This window comes from Aquarana catesbeiana, linkage group LG01 (genome assembly GCF_042186555.1).
Source record: "Aquarana catesbeiana isolate 2022-GZ linkage group LG01, ASM4218655v1, whole genome shotgun sequence".
Lineage (NCBI taxonomy): Eukaryota > Metazoa > Chordata > Amphibia > Anura > Ranidae > Aquarana > Aquarana catesbeiana.
Window position 1 is genome coordinate 534290443 of NC_133324.1, and position 16232 is coordinate 534306674.

Sequence of the window (16232 nt, forward strand, 5' to 3'; positions counted from 1 at the left end):
CATAGACTAGGCCGAAGCCGCGGTCTGTCCTACAGGCCGTCCCCGGGCGGGGAGATCCGTCGATTGCGGCCGCGGATGGCGCTCCAAACGGCCGGATTAGTCCGATGGCCAGGTCGGGAACAAAGCGAGCCTGTTGAATACTGCAGAGAGGTTAGGATCGCCCGGATTGTAGCAGGATTGTATGGGCAGCGGAGCTCTCATCAAACCCGTCCTATCCCATCACTCTCCACATGGCCCGGACCACCTCTTTAAGCATGATGGGGTGAGGGGAAATCTTTGCTGGTTTCCAGATTCATGGACCTCCTTCGTGTGCGTCAAGGGGATCCTCAAATTTAACCTTTTGGGGGTACCAAAGAAGGGGGACATAATTTGTCCACTTCGGGGGGCCCTGTGTCTCCTTGTGTGGGTATAATTCCTGTAAAGGTTCGGGTGACGTCCGAACTACCCAAGGTCCCCTCTTGCCCTGTCCAGAAAATTAGGCTACCTGGGTCTGACTGGTGTGAATGCTCTTCTCAAATGTCGGCCCCTTCAGCAGGTTCAGTTCAACGGGAAGTAACTGAGGCTCGTGGCAATCTCAAACGTCCCTTGGAAGCTACCTCTAAAAGAGGACCAGTTGTACCGAGGGCTGAGCTTCCATCCTGTTTTACAGTAACTGATTTTAGGGGCCTAGCTATTGAAAGCCAGGTACTGAGATAGAGGTCTGTCGGGATCAATGATCCCTACTATGGTGAAGGCGAGGAAGTCGACTTCTAGTAAGAGATACCATCGTACGTGGAAAGCGTACATTTCTTGGTGTGAGTCGATTGGCGTTCATCCTCAATCCCTTTCTGTGGCTCGGATCTTAGCTTTTCTTCAACAGGGCGTTGAGCAGAAGTTGGCTTTGAGCACCATCAAGGGCCAGGTGTCTGCCTTAGCAGTCTTCTTTCAGTAACCCCTAGCCGCTCACTCTTTAGTTCGTACCTTCATTCTAGGAGTCCGGCATGTGGCTCCACCAGTACAGTTTCTTTTGCCGCCATGGGATTTAAACTTGGTGCCATCGGTTCACCAGAAACCTCCATTCGAGAATATTCGGGAGATTCCCTTACCTATGTTGTCCCAGAAGGTGGCATTCCTGGTGGCTATTACCTCGGCCCGCAGGGTTTCGGAGTTGGTGACATTATCCTGTCGTCCCTATTTAGTACTCCATAGGGATAACATGGTTCTTCGTCCCTGTCCGTCATTTTTGCCCAAGGTTATCTCTGACTTCCATTTGAATGAGGACATTGTGTTGCTGTCCTTGTGTCCCAAGCCAGCTCATCCCAAGGAATTTGCTTTGCATACCTTGGTTGTGGTTCGTGCGATTCGAGTAATCTGGAATCCACTGAGTCCTTCCCGAGGTCAGACTCACTTTTTTTGGTTACACAAGGACCAGGAAAAGGGCTGGCCGCTTCTTCGGCTATCATCTCCAGATGGATCAGACAGACTGACTCAGGCCTATTCTATTAAGGGTCAGGTTCCTCCTTTCAATGTCACGGCTCATTCTACTCGGGTGCTTAGTACTTCTTGGGCCTTCCGTCATCAAGCGTCAATATCACAGATTTGCAAGGCGGCCACTTGGTCATCAGTGCATACCTTCACTAAAGTCTATAAAGTGGATATTTTGGCATCTGCGGATGCTTCTTTTGGCTGCAAGGTTTTCCAGGCTGCTGTTTAAGAGAGGGGGGTTCCCTCATAAGGGGTGTTTTTTCTTTAAATATTTTTTATTTCAGATGGGGCTACTGTGTCCTGGTTAGGGCTCTTGTGGTTAGCCTTGGGTTATTTTGCCCACCCCTCATTTTTCTTTGGCACTGCTTTTGGACGTCCCAATGGTCAAGATTAAGGAGGCGCTGTGTCTGTCGATGAACGAAAGAGAAAATGGGATTTTTGAACTCCCCGCAGACAAAGCACCCACCTCTCTATGAAATTTTTGATACTTCTATTACTGCTTACTACTAAACTGAATACCTAGAGCAGGGAGGGGGTTATATACTGACTGAGGACAGCCCATGGGTGTAGCCAGGTGTTTTTTTGTTCTGCCTAGTCCTCCTGCAGAGGTGATATAACCCAATGGTCAAGATTAAGGAGGTGCTGTATTCGATTAACTCAGAAAAATGGATTTCATGGTGAGTACAAAAATCCAATTTTTACTGTTGCCGTAAAATCCCTTTTTGAGTTCATTGACTGACACCGCACTCTCCCCTCTATGAATTTTTCATTTTGACACTGCTTTTCACTAACTGTCTTGCCTATAGCAGAGAGGGGGTGGTGAGATCTTTCAATATTCAACAGCTTCTTTACTAGTTCTCCAACTTAGTGCTCAGTCAATGAAGCTGCACTTATTATGCACATTTGCAAACCTGTAACACGGGGAGGTTGTTTGAGGACTTGCCATAGAGTACCTCCAATACCTACAGCAGTGCAGGCTGGACATAGCCAACAACATAATGTTCTTTTCATCTTCAGCCATCCAGAATTAGACATTTTTAAATACAAGTTCAATAAAATACTTTACAGCAACAGGAGGATCCCAGCCACCTCTGAAATGTATGCATCTTACTGATGTCTGCAAAGAAAAGACCAAGTCGTTAGCGAAAAAACCCCCACCCAATATACTTACAAATCCACAAATGTATAATAAACAGATTAGTGGATTTGTAAGTATATTGGGTGTGGTTGTTTTGTTTTTTCCCTAACAACTTGATCTCTTCTTTGCAGACATCTGTGTTCTTGCATCTCCTGATGACACAAACGATGACTCGCAAAACGTGTTGAGAGTTGTGCAAGGGCTTTTTGCTATCGACCATTTGTGATGTGGAAAATTAATGTAACTGTTTTATATGTACAATGAGGGAAAGAAGTATTTGATCCCCCTGTTGATTTTGTTTGTTTGCCCACTGACAAAGAAATGATCAGTCTATAGTTTTAATGGTTTGTTTATTTTAACAGTAAGAAACAGAATAACAACAAAAATATCCAGGAAGACACATTTCAAAAAAGTTATAAATTGATTTGCAATTTAATGTGTGAAATAAGTATTTGATCCCCTATCAATCAGCAAGATTTCTGGCTCCCAAGTGTCTTCTATACAGGTAACAAGCTGAGATTAGGGGCACTCTCTTAAAGGGAGTGCTCCTAATCTCAGCTTGTTACCTGTATAAAAGACGCCTATCCACAGAAGCTATCAGATTTCAATCTCTCCACCATGGCCAAGACCAAAGAGCTGTCCAAGGATGTCGGGGACAAGATTGTAGACCTACACAAGGCTGGAATGGGCTACAAGACCGTCACCAAGCAGCTTGGTAAGAGGGTTACAACATTTGGTGTGATTATTCGCAAATGGAAGAAACACAATATAACTGTCAATCTTCCTCGGTCTGGGGCTCCATGCAAGATCTCGCCTCGTGGCGTTTCGATCAGAAAGGTGAGGAATCGGCCCAGAACTACACGGGAGAATCTGGTCAATGATCTCAACGCAGCTGGGACCATAGTCACCAAGAAAACAATTGATGTTTAGTATAGTGTTTGTTGTACACTATGCCGTGAAGGACTGAAATACTGCAGCGCCCGCAAGGTCCCCCTGTTCAAGAAAGCACATGTACAGGCTAGCCTGAAGTTTGCTAATGAACATTTGAATGATTCAGAGGAAAACTGGGAGAAACTGTGTTGTCAGTTAAAAGCAAAATCAAGCTTTTTGGCTGCAAATCAACTCACCGCGTTTGGAGGAGCAGGAATGCTGCCCACGACTCCAAGAACACCATCCCCACCGTCAAACATAGAGACATTATGCTTTGGGGGACAGGACAACTTCCCCACATCAAAGGGACAATGGACAGGGCCATATACGGTTAAATCCTGGATGAGAGCATTCTTCCCTCAGCCAGGGTATGACAATGACCCAAAACACACAGCCAAGGCAACAAAGGAGTAACTCGAGAAGAAGCACATTAAAGTCCTGGAGTGGCCTAGCCAGTCTCCAGACCTTAATCCCATAGAAAATATGTGAAGGGAGCTGAAGGTTCGAGTTGCCAAATGTCAGCCTCAAAACCTTAACTTTGAAAGCTTCTGCAAAGAAGAGTGGGACAAAATCCCTCCTGAGATGTGCGCAAACCTGGTGGCCAACTACAAGAAACATCTGACCTCCTGTGATTGCCAACAAGGGTTTTGCCACCCAGTACTAAGTCGTGTTTTGCAAATCAATTTATAACTTTTCTGAAATGCGTTTTTCTGGATATTTTTGTTCTGTTGCTCACTGTTGAAATAAACCTTCCATTAAAATTATAGACTGATCATTTCTTTGTCAGTGGGCAAACATACAAAATCAGCAGGGGATCAAATACTTTTTTTCCCTCACTGTACATGCATGTTCATCTAAGACTAAGTTTTATACTTCATTGTGAGTTTTTAAGATGTCTACTTTGAAAAAAAAAAAATGTGAATTTTTTTGATCTTCAAATGTCTCAAAGTCCCTTGGGCAATTTGACTGTATTGTATTCTCTATGGGGCTGAGACACGTTATGCCCATGCACATTAACCACTTGCCGACCGCCTCACGCTGATATACGTCAGCAGAATGGCACGGGCAGGCAGAATCACGTACCCATGCGTGATCTGCCTCCCCCCCCCCCCCACCAGAGGCGGCCGGCATTTGTTTGCGATGAGAGGTGAGGGGGAGGCCATCCATTGTTGGCCACCCCCTCCCGATGGCTCCCGGCGAATGAAAATCCTTCCTCTCCCTCTGTAATGTAAACAGAGGGAGAGGAAGTGATGTCATCCCTCCTCGAGCCGGTCTTTTCAATCCGGCGCTGAGGAGAGGAGACATCAAGTAAGTGCACCAACACTACACTTTCAGTAGAACACACTAGGCACGCTTTTCACCCCCCCATGTCACACTGACACCAATAGCAGTTTTTTTTTTTTTTGCATTGGTGTCAGTTTGTGACAGTTATAAGTGTTAGGGCAGTTAGGTTAGCCCCCTTTAGGTCTGGGGTACCCCCCTTTAGGTCTAGGGTACCCCCCCAAATAAAGGTTAACCCCTTGATCACCCCCCGTCGCCAAGCGATCGTTTTTCTGATCGCTGTATTAGTGACACAGGTGACGCTAGTTAGGGAGGTAAGTATATAGGTTCGCTGTCAGTGTTTTATAGCGACAGGGACCCCCATATACTACCTACTAAAGGTTTTAACCCCCTGATTGCCCCCTAGTTAACCCTTTCACCAGCGATCACCGTATAAGTGTTACGGGTGACGCTGGTTAGTTTGTTTTTTATAGTTTTAGGGCACCCGCCGTTTATTACCTTATAAAGGTTTAACCCCCTGATCGCCCAGCGGTGATATAAGTTACGTTTTTAGGATCAGATAAGGTCTGCGTCGCCCCAGGCAGCGTCAGGTTAGCGCCAGTACCGCTAACACCCACGCATGCAGCATACACCTCCCTTAGTGCTATAGTATCTGAACAGATCGATATCAGATCTATACTAGCGTCCCCAGCAGTTTAGGGTTCCCAAAAACGCAGTGTTAGCGGGATCAGCCCAGATACCTGCTTGCACCTGCGTTTTGCCCCTCGGCCCAGCCCACCCAAGTGCAGTATCAATCGATCACTGACACTTATAAAACACTAAGCACACATAACTGCAGCGTTCGCAGAGTCAGGTCTGATCCCTGCGATCGCTAACAGTTTTTTGGTAGCGTTTTGAATCAGTCGCAAACAGTCAGGAGCTTTTTTTGCCTGTGAGTCTCACTAGTGTACCCCTAAATTTAGAGCCCAAAATGGCAAATCGAAGGTACACTGGTGAAGAGGCCTACACGTTTCTGAACATGACAGATAGTGAAGAGGAAGTCACTCATCTGTCAGAGTCAGGCTCAGAATACGATCCTGTAGAGGACAGCGGCTCCATGACAGATAGCTCTGACGACGGAGTTGTGGTCCCTGCTAAGGTCAGGCTTACCAGACCCCAATCTTCTTCTTCTGTCCTTGAAGTGCAAGAACCGCAGGGCTCTCGTATGGAGCAGAGAAGTACTAGTGCCGCTATTCCTTCTAGTGAACTGGCAAGCACCAGCGGCCTAGTACACCCTGGTCGTACATCCAGCACTGCAATAACACTTGGTGACGTAGCGAGTCCCATAAGTGCAGTTCAAGCTGGCGAGGTGGCAAGCACAAGTAGTGTCCCGCTGCCACCAAGAAGACAAAGACAGGCCTGTCGTGCCCTTTCTGCTGCATTCGCCAATCCAAATTGGGAACCCACCACTTCTGCAGCACCCGTACTTCCCCCATTCACTGGCCAACCCGGAATTCAGGTGGAAACAGTTGATTTTACGCCACTGGACTTTTATTCAATGTTTTTCACCGAAGATCTCTATAGATCTATTGTGGACCAAAGCAATTTATACGCTGGTCAATACATCGCCACTATTCCCCAGTCCTCCCTTGCCAGAGATTGGAGACCAATTACGGTCCCCGAATTTAAGCTCTTTCTGGGCCTTTCCCTCAACATGGGCATAAATAAAAAGAGTGAGTTGCGGTCATATTGGTCCACTGACCCAATTTACCATATGCCTGTGTTCTCTGCCTCCATGACCAGGGCACGATGCGAGCAGATTTTGCGGTTCATGCACTTCAACGACAATGAACTCTGTCGTCCTCGTGGAGACCCTGGATACGAGCGGCTCTACAAAATTCGGCCCCTCGTAAACCACTTCAACCAACCTTTTGCAGACTTGTTTACTCCCCATCAAGTTGTCTGCGTTGATGAGTCCCTGATTAAATTTTCTGGCCGCTTGTCATTCAAACAGTACCTTCCCAGCAAGCGTGCCAGATACGGGGTCAAGATGTATAAGCTCTGTGACAGGGCCACAGGCTATACATGTAGTTTTATGGTTTACAAGGGCAAAGATAGTCACATAGAGCCGACAAACTGCCCTGACTACATAGGAAGCCCTGGCAAGATAGTGTGGGACTTGGTGTCACCCTTATTCGGAAAGGGGTACCAATTGTACGTGTACAATTATTACACGAGCGTGCCGCTTTTTAGTCACCTTTTTGATCAACAGATTGGAGCATGTGGCACCGTGCGACCTAATCGCCGGGGCTTTCCCCAGCGGCTTGTAGATTCCCGTCTTAGGCTGGGGGAGAGAGCCTGCTTGCAGTGTAATAATTTGCTCGCTATGAAGTGGAGGGACAATAAGAATGTTTTCGTTCTTACCTCCCTTCATGCAGACACGACGACCCAAATTACTACGGCGACTGGTGTTGTGGAGAAACCCCTCTGTGTCCACGAATATAACTTCAATATGGGAGGGGTGGACCTCAACGACCAGTTGTTAGCGCCGTACCTAGTTGCCCGTAAGGCCAGACGCTGGTACAAAAAAGTGTCTGTTTATTTTAATTGGCTTTGCTGAATGCTCATGTGCTATACAGAGCTTCAGGACGGACTGGATCCTTCCTTAAATTCCAGGAAGACATCGTCAGAGCCCTTCTGTTTCCAGACGGTGCTCCACCTCACCTTCCCCAACCAAATGCAGTAAGCCGGCTGCTTGAGAGGCATTTTCCTTATGTCCTCCCGAGTACCCCTACCCAACGAGCCCCCCAAAAAAGATGTGTCTGCAGCAAGCGTGGATTTAGGCGTGACACCCGGTATTGTTGTCCCTCCTGTCCTGACAATCCTGGTCTATGCATTGGTGAATGTTTTGAACGCTACCATACACTAGTTGAGTATTGGCGTAGGGTACAGCACTGCACAGACTAGGACACACTTTCACAGGGTCTCCCAAGATGCCATCGCATTTTGAGAGACCCAAACCTGGTACCAGTTAAAAAGTTAGTTACTAAAAAAAAAGGGTAAATAAATAAATAAAAATACAAAAAAATATAAAATAAAAAAAACAAAAATAGTTGTTTTATTGTTCTCTCTCTATTCTCTCTCTATTGTTCTGCTCTTTTTTTATTGTATTCTATACTGCAATGTTTTATTGTTATGTTTTTATCATGTTTGCTTTATAGGTATGCAATTTTTTTTTAACTTTGTTTTTTTTATTGTTAACCACTTTTTTGTTTTCAGGTACGCCATTCAGCTGCAGAGCGGATTTATTTATCTTGACAGCAACAGCGTTTGCTCCCACGATACATAAAGCTGTGACTCCAGCGCTGTCGGAGGTGATTTCACCACCACAGTTACATACTTCAGCATATATGCCAAACCGTGGGGGCAGCAGTGGGTGAAGGAGCGATTTGCTCCTGCCTTTTGCGGGAGGATGCCCCCATGCTTCGGCATATATAAAAGGTGCATGCATGCCCATCATTAGAAGTGGGTGGATGAAGGGAGGTATTCTAATGGTGGGCATACCCACCGATCAATATCTTTTTTTTTTTTTTTTGTTCAGCCCACAGGCTGCATGAAAAAAAGTTTACAATATATGCCCAACAAGGACCAGCAATGTACTGGTATGTTGCTGGACTTTGAGTGGTTATACCAGAATGATGCCTGCAGGTTTAGGTATCATCTTGGTATCATTCTTTTCAGCCAGCGGTCGGCTTTCATGTAAAAGCAATCCTAGCGGCTAATTAGCCTCTAGACTGCTTTTACAAGCAGTGGGAGGGAATGCCCCCCCCCCACCATCTTCCATGTTTTTCTCTGGCTCTCCTGTCCCAACAGGGAACCTGAAAATGCAGCCGGTGATTCAGCCAGCTGACCATAGAGCTGATCAGAGACCAGAATGGCTCCAAACATCTCTATGGCCTAAGAAACCGGAAGCTACGAGCATTTCATGACTTAGATTTCGCCGGATGTAAACCGCGCCATTGGGAAAGCATTTTATCACACCGATCTTGGTGTGGTCAGATGCTTTGAGGGCAGAGGAGAGATCTAAGGTCTAATAGACCCCTATTTTTTCAAAAAAAGAGCACCTGTCACTACCTATTGCTATCATAGGGGATATTTACATTCCCTGATATAACAATAAAATGATTTAAAAAAAATTAAAATGAAAGGAACAGTTTAAAAATAAGATTAAAAAGCAAAAAAATAATAAAGAAAAAAAAAACACCCCTGTCCTCCCCTGCTCTCGCGCAAAGGCGAACGCAAGCGTCGGTCTGGCGTCAAATGTAAACAGCAATTGCACCATGCATGTGAGGTATCACCGCGAAGGTCAGATCGAGGGCAGTAATTTTAGCAGTAGACCTCCTCTGTAAATCTAAAGTGGTAACCTGTAAAGGCTTTTAAAAATGTATCTAGTTTGTCGCCACTGCACGTTTGTGCGCAATTTTAAAGCATGTCATGTTTGGTATCCATGTATTCGGCCTAAGATCATCTTTTTTATTTCATCAAACATTTGGGCAATATAGTGTGTTTTAGTGCATTAAAATTTAAAAAAGTATTGTTTTCCCAAAATGCGTTTGAAAAATCGCTGCGCAAATACTGTGTGAAAAAAAAAAAAAAATGAAACACCCACCATTTTAATCTGTAGGGCATTTGCTTTAAAAAAAATATATAATGTTTGGGGCTTCAAAGTAATTTTCTTGCAAAAAAAAATAATTTTTTCATGTAAACAAAAAGTGTCAGAAAGGGCTTTGTCTTCAAGTGGTTAGAAGAGTGGGTGATGTGTGTCATAAGCTTCTAAATGTTGTTCATAAAATGCCAGGACAGTTCAACCCCCCCCCCCCCCCCCAAATGACCCCATTTTGGAAAGTAGACACCCCAAGCTATTTGCTGAGAGGCATGTCGAGTCCATGGAATATTTTATATTGTGACACAAGTTGCGGGAAAAAGACCATTTTTTTTTTTTTTTTTTTTTTTTTTTTTTTTGCACAAAGTTGTCACTAAATGATATATTGCTCAAACATGCCATGGAAATATGTGAAATTACACCCCAAAATAAATTCTGTTGCTTCTCCTGAGTACGGGGATACCACATGTGTGAGACTTTTTGGGAGCCTAGCCGCATACGGGACCCCGAAAACCAAGCACCGCCTTCAGGCTTTCTAAGGGCGTAAATTTTTTATTTCACTCTTCACTGCCTATCACAGTTTCGGAAGCCATGGAATGCCCAGATGGCACAACCCCCCCCCCCCCCCAAATGACCCCATTTTGGAAAATAGACACCCCAAGCTATTTGCTGAGATGTATAGTGAGTATTTTGCAGACCTCACTTTTTGTCACAAACTTTTGAAAATTGAAAAAAGAAAAAAAAAAATTTTTTCTTGTCTTCATTTTCAAAAACAAATGAGAGCTGCAAAATACTCACCATGCCTCTCAGCAAATAGCTTGGGGTGTCTACTTTCCAAAATGGGGTAATTTTGGGGGGTTTTGTGCTATCTTGGCATTTTTTGGCCTTCGAAACTGTGATAGGTAGTGAGGAGTGAAATCAAAAATTTACACCCTTAGAAATCCTGAAGGCGGTGATTGGATTTCGGGGCCCCGTATGAAGCTAGGCTCCCAAAAAGTCCCACACATGTGGTATCCCCGTACTCAGGAGAAGCAGCAGAATGTATTTTGGGGTGTAATTCCACATATGCCCATGGCATGTTTGAGCAATATATCATTTAGTGACAACTTTGTGCAAAAAAAAAAAAAAAAACTGTTGTCACTTTCCCGCAACTTGTGTCACAATATAAAATATTCCATGGACTCAACATGCCTCTCAGCAAATAGCTTGGGGTGTCTACTTTCCAAAATGGGGTCATTTGGGGGGGTTTTGTGCCATCTGGGCATTTTATGGCCTTCAAAACTGTGATAGGTAGTGAGGAGTGCAATCACAACTTTACGCCCTTAGAAAACCTGAAGGCGGTGCTTGGTTTTCGGGGCCCCGTACGCGGCTAGGCTCCCAAAAAGTCCCACACATGTGGTATCCCCATACTCAGGAGAAGCAGCTGAATGTATTTTGGGGTGCAATTCCACATATAGCCATGGCCTGTGTGAGCAATATATCATTTTATGACAACTTTATGTAATTTTTTTTTTTAGTCATTATTCAATCACTTGGGACAAAAAAAAAAAATATTCAACGGGTTCAACATGCCTCTCTGCAATTTCCTTGGGGTGTCTACTTTCCAAAATGGGGTCATTTGGGGGGATTTTGTACTGCCCTGCCATTTTAGCACCTCAAGAAATGACATAGGCAGTCATAAACTAAAAGCTGTGTAAATTCCAGAAAATGTACCCTAGTTTGTAGACGCTATAACTTTTGCGCAAACCAATAAATATACGCTTATTGACATTTTTTTACCAAAGACATGTGGCCGAATACATTTTGGCCTAAATGTATGACTAAAATTGAGTTTATTGGATTTTTTTTATAACAAAAAGTAGAAAATATCATTTTTTTTTCAAAATTTTCGGTCTTTTTCCGTTTACAAAAAATAAAAACGGAAGAGGTGATCAAATACCATCAAAAGAAAGCTCTATTTGTGGGAAGAAAAGGATGCAAATTTCGTTTGGGTACAGCATTGCATGACTGCGACAAAGCGACGCAGTGCCAAATTGTAAAAAGTGCTCTGGTCAGGAAGGGGGTAAATCCTTCCGGGGCTGAAGTGGTTAAGCGTTAATTGTAGTAGGAATCTTTACTAGTTTAAGAAATAAGGTTGTGTTGAGGCCTCAACATTTTATCGCCTAACCACCTTTCCACCTGGAGTGATTACCATCTTTCTGTCATAATCCTAAGCACCCAAAGTAGAAGGTGCTTCACTCCTTGGATGTTGTCCAAGATGTACCTGAAGTCTACAGCAGTGGTCATCAACCCTGTCCTCAGGGCCCACTAACAGGCCAGGTTTGCAATATAACTGAAATACATCACAGGTGATATCATTTGCTGCTCAGTGATTGCAGCATTCTACTCTGCATCTCCCCAAGGTAATAAAACCTGCCCTGTTAGTGGGCCCTGAGGACAGGGTTGATGACCACTGCTCTACAGCATTTCAGGAATCCGATTCCCTGTTTATTCTGCCTGTGGGTCTTCATAAGGGACATGTTTCTTCCCATTCTACAATTTTTCTGTGGAAATGTCAACTCATTTCTCAAGCCTACATCTAGGAACCAGGTTTACTAAGCTCTACAAAGTGTGGGTGTTCTTGCTTCTGCAAATACCAGAAGAAAACCGTGTCCTGTGATTAAGAAATTAGAATTTTTTTTGTTTACCTGTAAAATTTTCTTGAAGTACATCACAAGACAAAGGCATCTCCCCACTCTTTGTATGTTTTCTCATTGCTTGCTGCAAAACTGAGGCTGCACTGTGCTTGGAGGAGTTATGCCTTGGTTGGGATGCCAGACTTTTTTTTTTTTTTTTTTTTTTTTTTTTTTGTCCTTTCACCTGTGGGTAGCAGCTTCAACCCAATCATTATGGATGTGAAGAAACCATGTGTTCTATGATGTACTCCAAGAAATATTTTTATACAAATCCTAATTTTACAGTGATCTAATGCTGCAGGGAGAGGCAGGACGGAGCTGCAACAGCTCTGCCTGTGCTTCAGCACTGACAGTACCATGATATCACTTCACAACACTATTGACTTAACCACTTCAGCCCCAGAAGGTTTTACCCCTTGATGACAAGGCCATTTTTTGCGATACTGCACTGCATTACTTTAATTGGCAATTGCGTGGTCGTGCAACGCTGTACCCAAATAAAAATGATGTCCTTTTTTTCCCACAAATCACTTTCTCTTAGTGGTATTTGATCACCTCTGTGGTTTTTATTTTTTGCGCTATTAACAAAAAAGAACTTTTTTTTTTTTTTTTTTTTTTTTTCCTTCTGCTATAAAATATATCCAATAAAAAATCTAATTTCTTCATCAATTTAGGCCAATATGTATTCTGCTACATGTCTGTGGTAAAAAAAAATCCCAGTAAGCGTATATTGTTTGCGCAAAAGTTATCGTGTCTACAAACTGGCATATTTTTATACCTTTTTTTTTTTTTTCTTTGTTTTGTTTTACTAGTAATGGCGATCAGCAATTTTTAGCAGGACTGGGATATTGTGGTAGACAAATCAGACACCTAACTGACACTTTTTTGGGAACCAGTGACGTTATTACAGTGATCAGTGCTAAAAAATATGCACTGTTACTGTACTGACACTGGCAGGGAAGGGGTTAACACCAGGGGCAATCAAAGGTTTAAGTGTGTCCGTAGAAGGTGCTTGCTAACTGTGGGGGATGGACTGACCGGGGGAACACAGAGATCCATGTTCCTTCTTAGCATGTGTTCTCCCCTGTCAGAACAGCGATCTGCCTTCCTGGGGAAAGATCAGCAGGTCCCAGCGGACATCGCGTCTGCCGGACTTGCTGATTGGCTCCCCCTCTGGCCATCGGCACACGCTCCCCCACTGTCTATTGTATGAAATGATGTACAGGTACGTAGTTTTGCGCAATAGAGCTGCCCTGCTGCAGTATATCTGTAGTAAGCGGTCTTTAAGTGTTTAAACAATGGAGAAGCATAGTATTTACAGTGGGGACGGAAAGTATTCAGACCCTCTTAAATTTTTCACTCTTTGTTATATTGGAGCCATTTGCTAAAATCACTTAAGTTCATTTTTTTTCCTCATTTGAGTCCAGCTGTGTTTGATTATACTGATTGGACTTGATTAGGAAAGCCACACACCTGTCTATACAAGACCTTACAGCTCACAGTGCATGTCAGAGCAAATTAGAATCATGAGGTCAAAGGAACTGCGTGAAGAACTCAGAGACAGAATTGTGGCAAGGCACAGATCTAGACAAGGTTCCAAAAAAAATTCTGCTGCACTTAAGGTTCCTAAGGGCACAGTGGCCTCCATAATCCTTAAATGAAAGACGTTTGGGACGACCAGAACCCTTCCTAGAGCTGGCCGTCCGGCCAAACTGAGCTATCGGGGGAGAAGAGTCTTGGTGAGAGAGGTAAAGAAAAACCCAAAGATCACTGTGGCTGAGCTCCAGAGATGCAGTCGGGAGATGGGAGAAAGTTGTAGAAAGTCAACCATCACTGCAGCCCTCCACCAGTCGGGGCTTTATGGCAGAGTGGCCCGACGGAAGCCTCTCCTCAGTGCAAGACACATGAAAGTCCGCGTAGAGTTTGCTAAAAAAAAACACCTGAAGGATGCCAAGATGGTGAGAAATAAGATTCTTTGGTCTGATGAGACCAAGATAGAACTTTTTGGCCTTAATTCTAAGCGGTATGTGTGAAGAAAACCAGACACTGCTCATCACCTGTCCAATACAGTCCCAACAGTGATGCATGGTGGTGGCAGCATCATGCTGTGGGGGTGTTTTTCAGCTGCAGGGACAGGACGACTGATTGCAATCGAGGAAAAGATGAATGCGGCCAAGTACAGGGATATCCTGGACGAAAACCTTCTCCAGAGTGCTCGGGACCTCAGACTGGGCCGAAGTTTTACCTTCCAACAAGACAATGACCCTAAGCACATAGCTAAAATAATGAAGGAGTGGCTTCACAACAACTCCGTGACTGTTCTTGAATGGCCCAGCCAGAGCCCTGACTTAAACCCAATTAAGCATCTCTGGAGAGACCTAAAAATGGCTGTCCACCGTTTCCAGTTCTGTCAGGTTGGATGGTAGAGGATCTGCAAGCAGGAATGGCAGAGGATCCCCAAATCCAGGCGTGAAAAACTTGTTGCATCTTTCCCAAAAAGACTCATGGCTGTATTAGATCAAAAGGGTGCTTCTACTAAATACTGAGCAAAGGGTCTGAATACTTAGGACCATGTGATATTTCAGGTTTTCTTTTCTAATAAATCTCAAAAAAAATGTCAACAATTCTGTGTATTTCTGTCAATATGGGGTGCTGTGTGTACATTAATGAGGAAAAAAATGAACTTAAATGATTTTAGCAAATGGCTGCAATATAAAAAGTGAAAAATTTAAGGGAGTCTGAATACTTTCTGTCCCCACTGTATATTCTCTGTCTCTCAATGGGTAAGAGAGAGAAGGAATAGGATTTTTATGCTGTTTGGAAAATCCTTTTCTCTGCGTCTGTTTTGCTAAAAATGAAAGCACGCACATTTTTTTCTTTTATCCAGGGCTGTCCTTTCTTTCTTTCTTTCTTTCTTTCTTTCTTTCTTTCTTTCTTTCTTTCTTTCTTTCTTTCTTTCTTTCTTTCTTTCTTTCTTTCTTTCTTTCTTTCTTTCTTTCTTTCTTTCTTTCTTTCTTTCTTTCTTTCTTTCTTTCTTTCTTTCTTTCCTTCCAATTTTCTAAGTATAGCCTTACATGTGTTATTGTCCATTTATCTTACCACTGTCTCATTTCTGTTTTACAGATACTGACCCCATATTATGCACAATAAACGTTAACTTGAGTGAACAGCCACCTCCCAAGCCGGGAATTTCAAGAGGATCAAACTGATTTTTCATTTGAATGTTTTAAAGCTTTCTGGTTATTTGTATAGTATATTAAAAGTGGACATACATTTGACGTTTAATGTGAGGAGTTTTTTAATATGCATCCTAATAACCTCATATGTCTCAAATAAAGCACAAATTAAAAAATCAAACTCAAAGCGGACCTTCAGTCATTTCTTCATCTTTTCATCTAATAAATCTTCTGCCCTTGTTTTAACTTTGGATAGTAAAATAGTTTTGCCTTTAGTTATACTTTAATGTGTTTGTAAACTCTTTTGTGTGACTTCTAGGTATAGGTATAATAAGGCTTACCTATAGGTAGAGGAAATATCTCCTAAACGTGCGCAGTTTAGGAGATATTTCACTTGTAGTGCGCTGATGTCATCGTCGGCTCATGCGCTGTGAAGAAACGGCCCACCGTGCCGTTTCCTCCCCCAGCGTGTGCCTCGACTCTGGCCAGTCACAAAGCCGGAGTCCATGGCCCCGGAAGGAAGAGGGGCGAAGATGGACGCGGGCTTCATTTGCAGGCAAGTGTCGTATAATTGGCTAGTATGCAATGCATACTAGCCCATTTTACTTTTCATTAGCAGGCCTTGCAAAAGAGGAAGTAAAACCCATTATATTAAACCCCTTATATTAAAAGTAGATACGCGTCTACAGGCAGCTTACAAACAAAAAACTAGAGATATACTATAGAATGACAGAGGACCATGTCCCTGTCCAAGGACAACTGCCCTATAGACATTTGATTAGGCAAGTATATAGTAAACTGTGTTTTCGATGCTTCAGTTTGTGAATGAAAGTGAGCCTCCATACAGAGCTTTGTTCACTGTCTAGTGCACCTGTGGCTGCATTAAAAGGGATGGTGGAGGGGATGGGGGCATGGCTAGCATGTGA

At 43.6% G+C, this 16232-nt stretch overlaps 1 protein-coding gene across 2 annotated transcripts in view; it reads left to right on the forward strand.

Moving 5' to 3' along the window:
* CHAF1A (chromatin assembly factor 1 subunit A) overlaps positions 1–15498 on the forward strand; it is a 693562-nt gene extending 678064 nt beyond the window's left edge. For both annotated transcript variants that reach the window (XM_073594763.1, XM_073594760.1), the window contains exon 14: positions 15254–15498. In XM_073594763.1, coding sequence (XP_073450864.1) covers positions 15254–15339 — 86 coding nt within the window. In that variant the 3' untranslated portion in view covers positions 15340–15498. The remainder of the gene's footprint in view (positions 1–15253) is intronic.
* Positions 15499–16232: the final 734 nt, after the last annotated feature.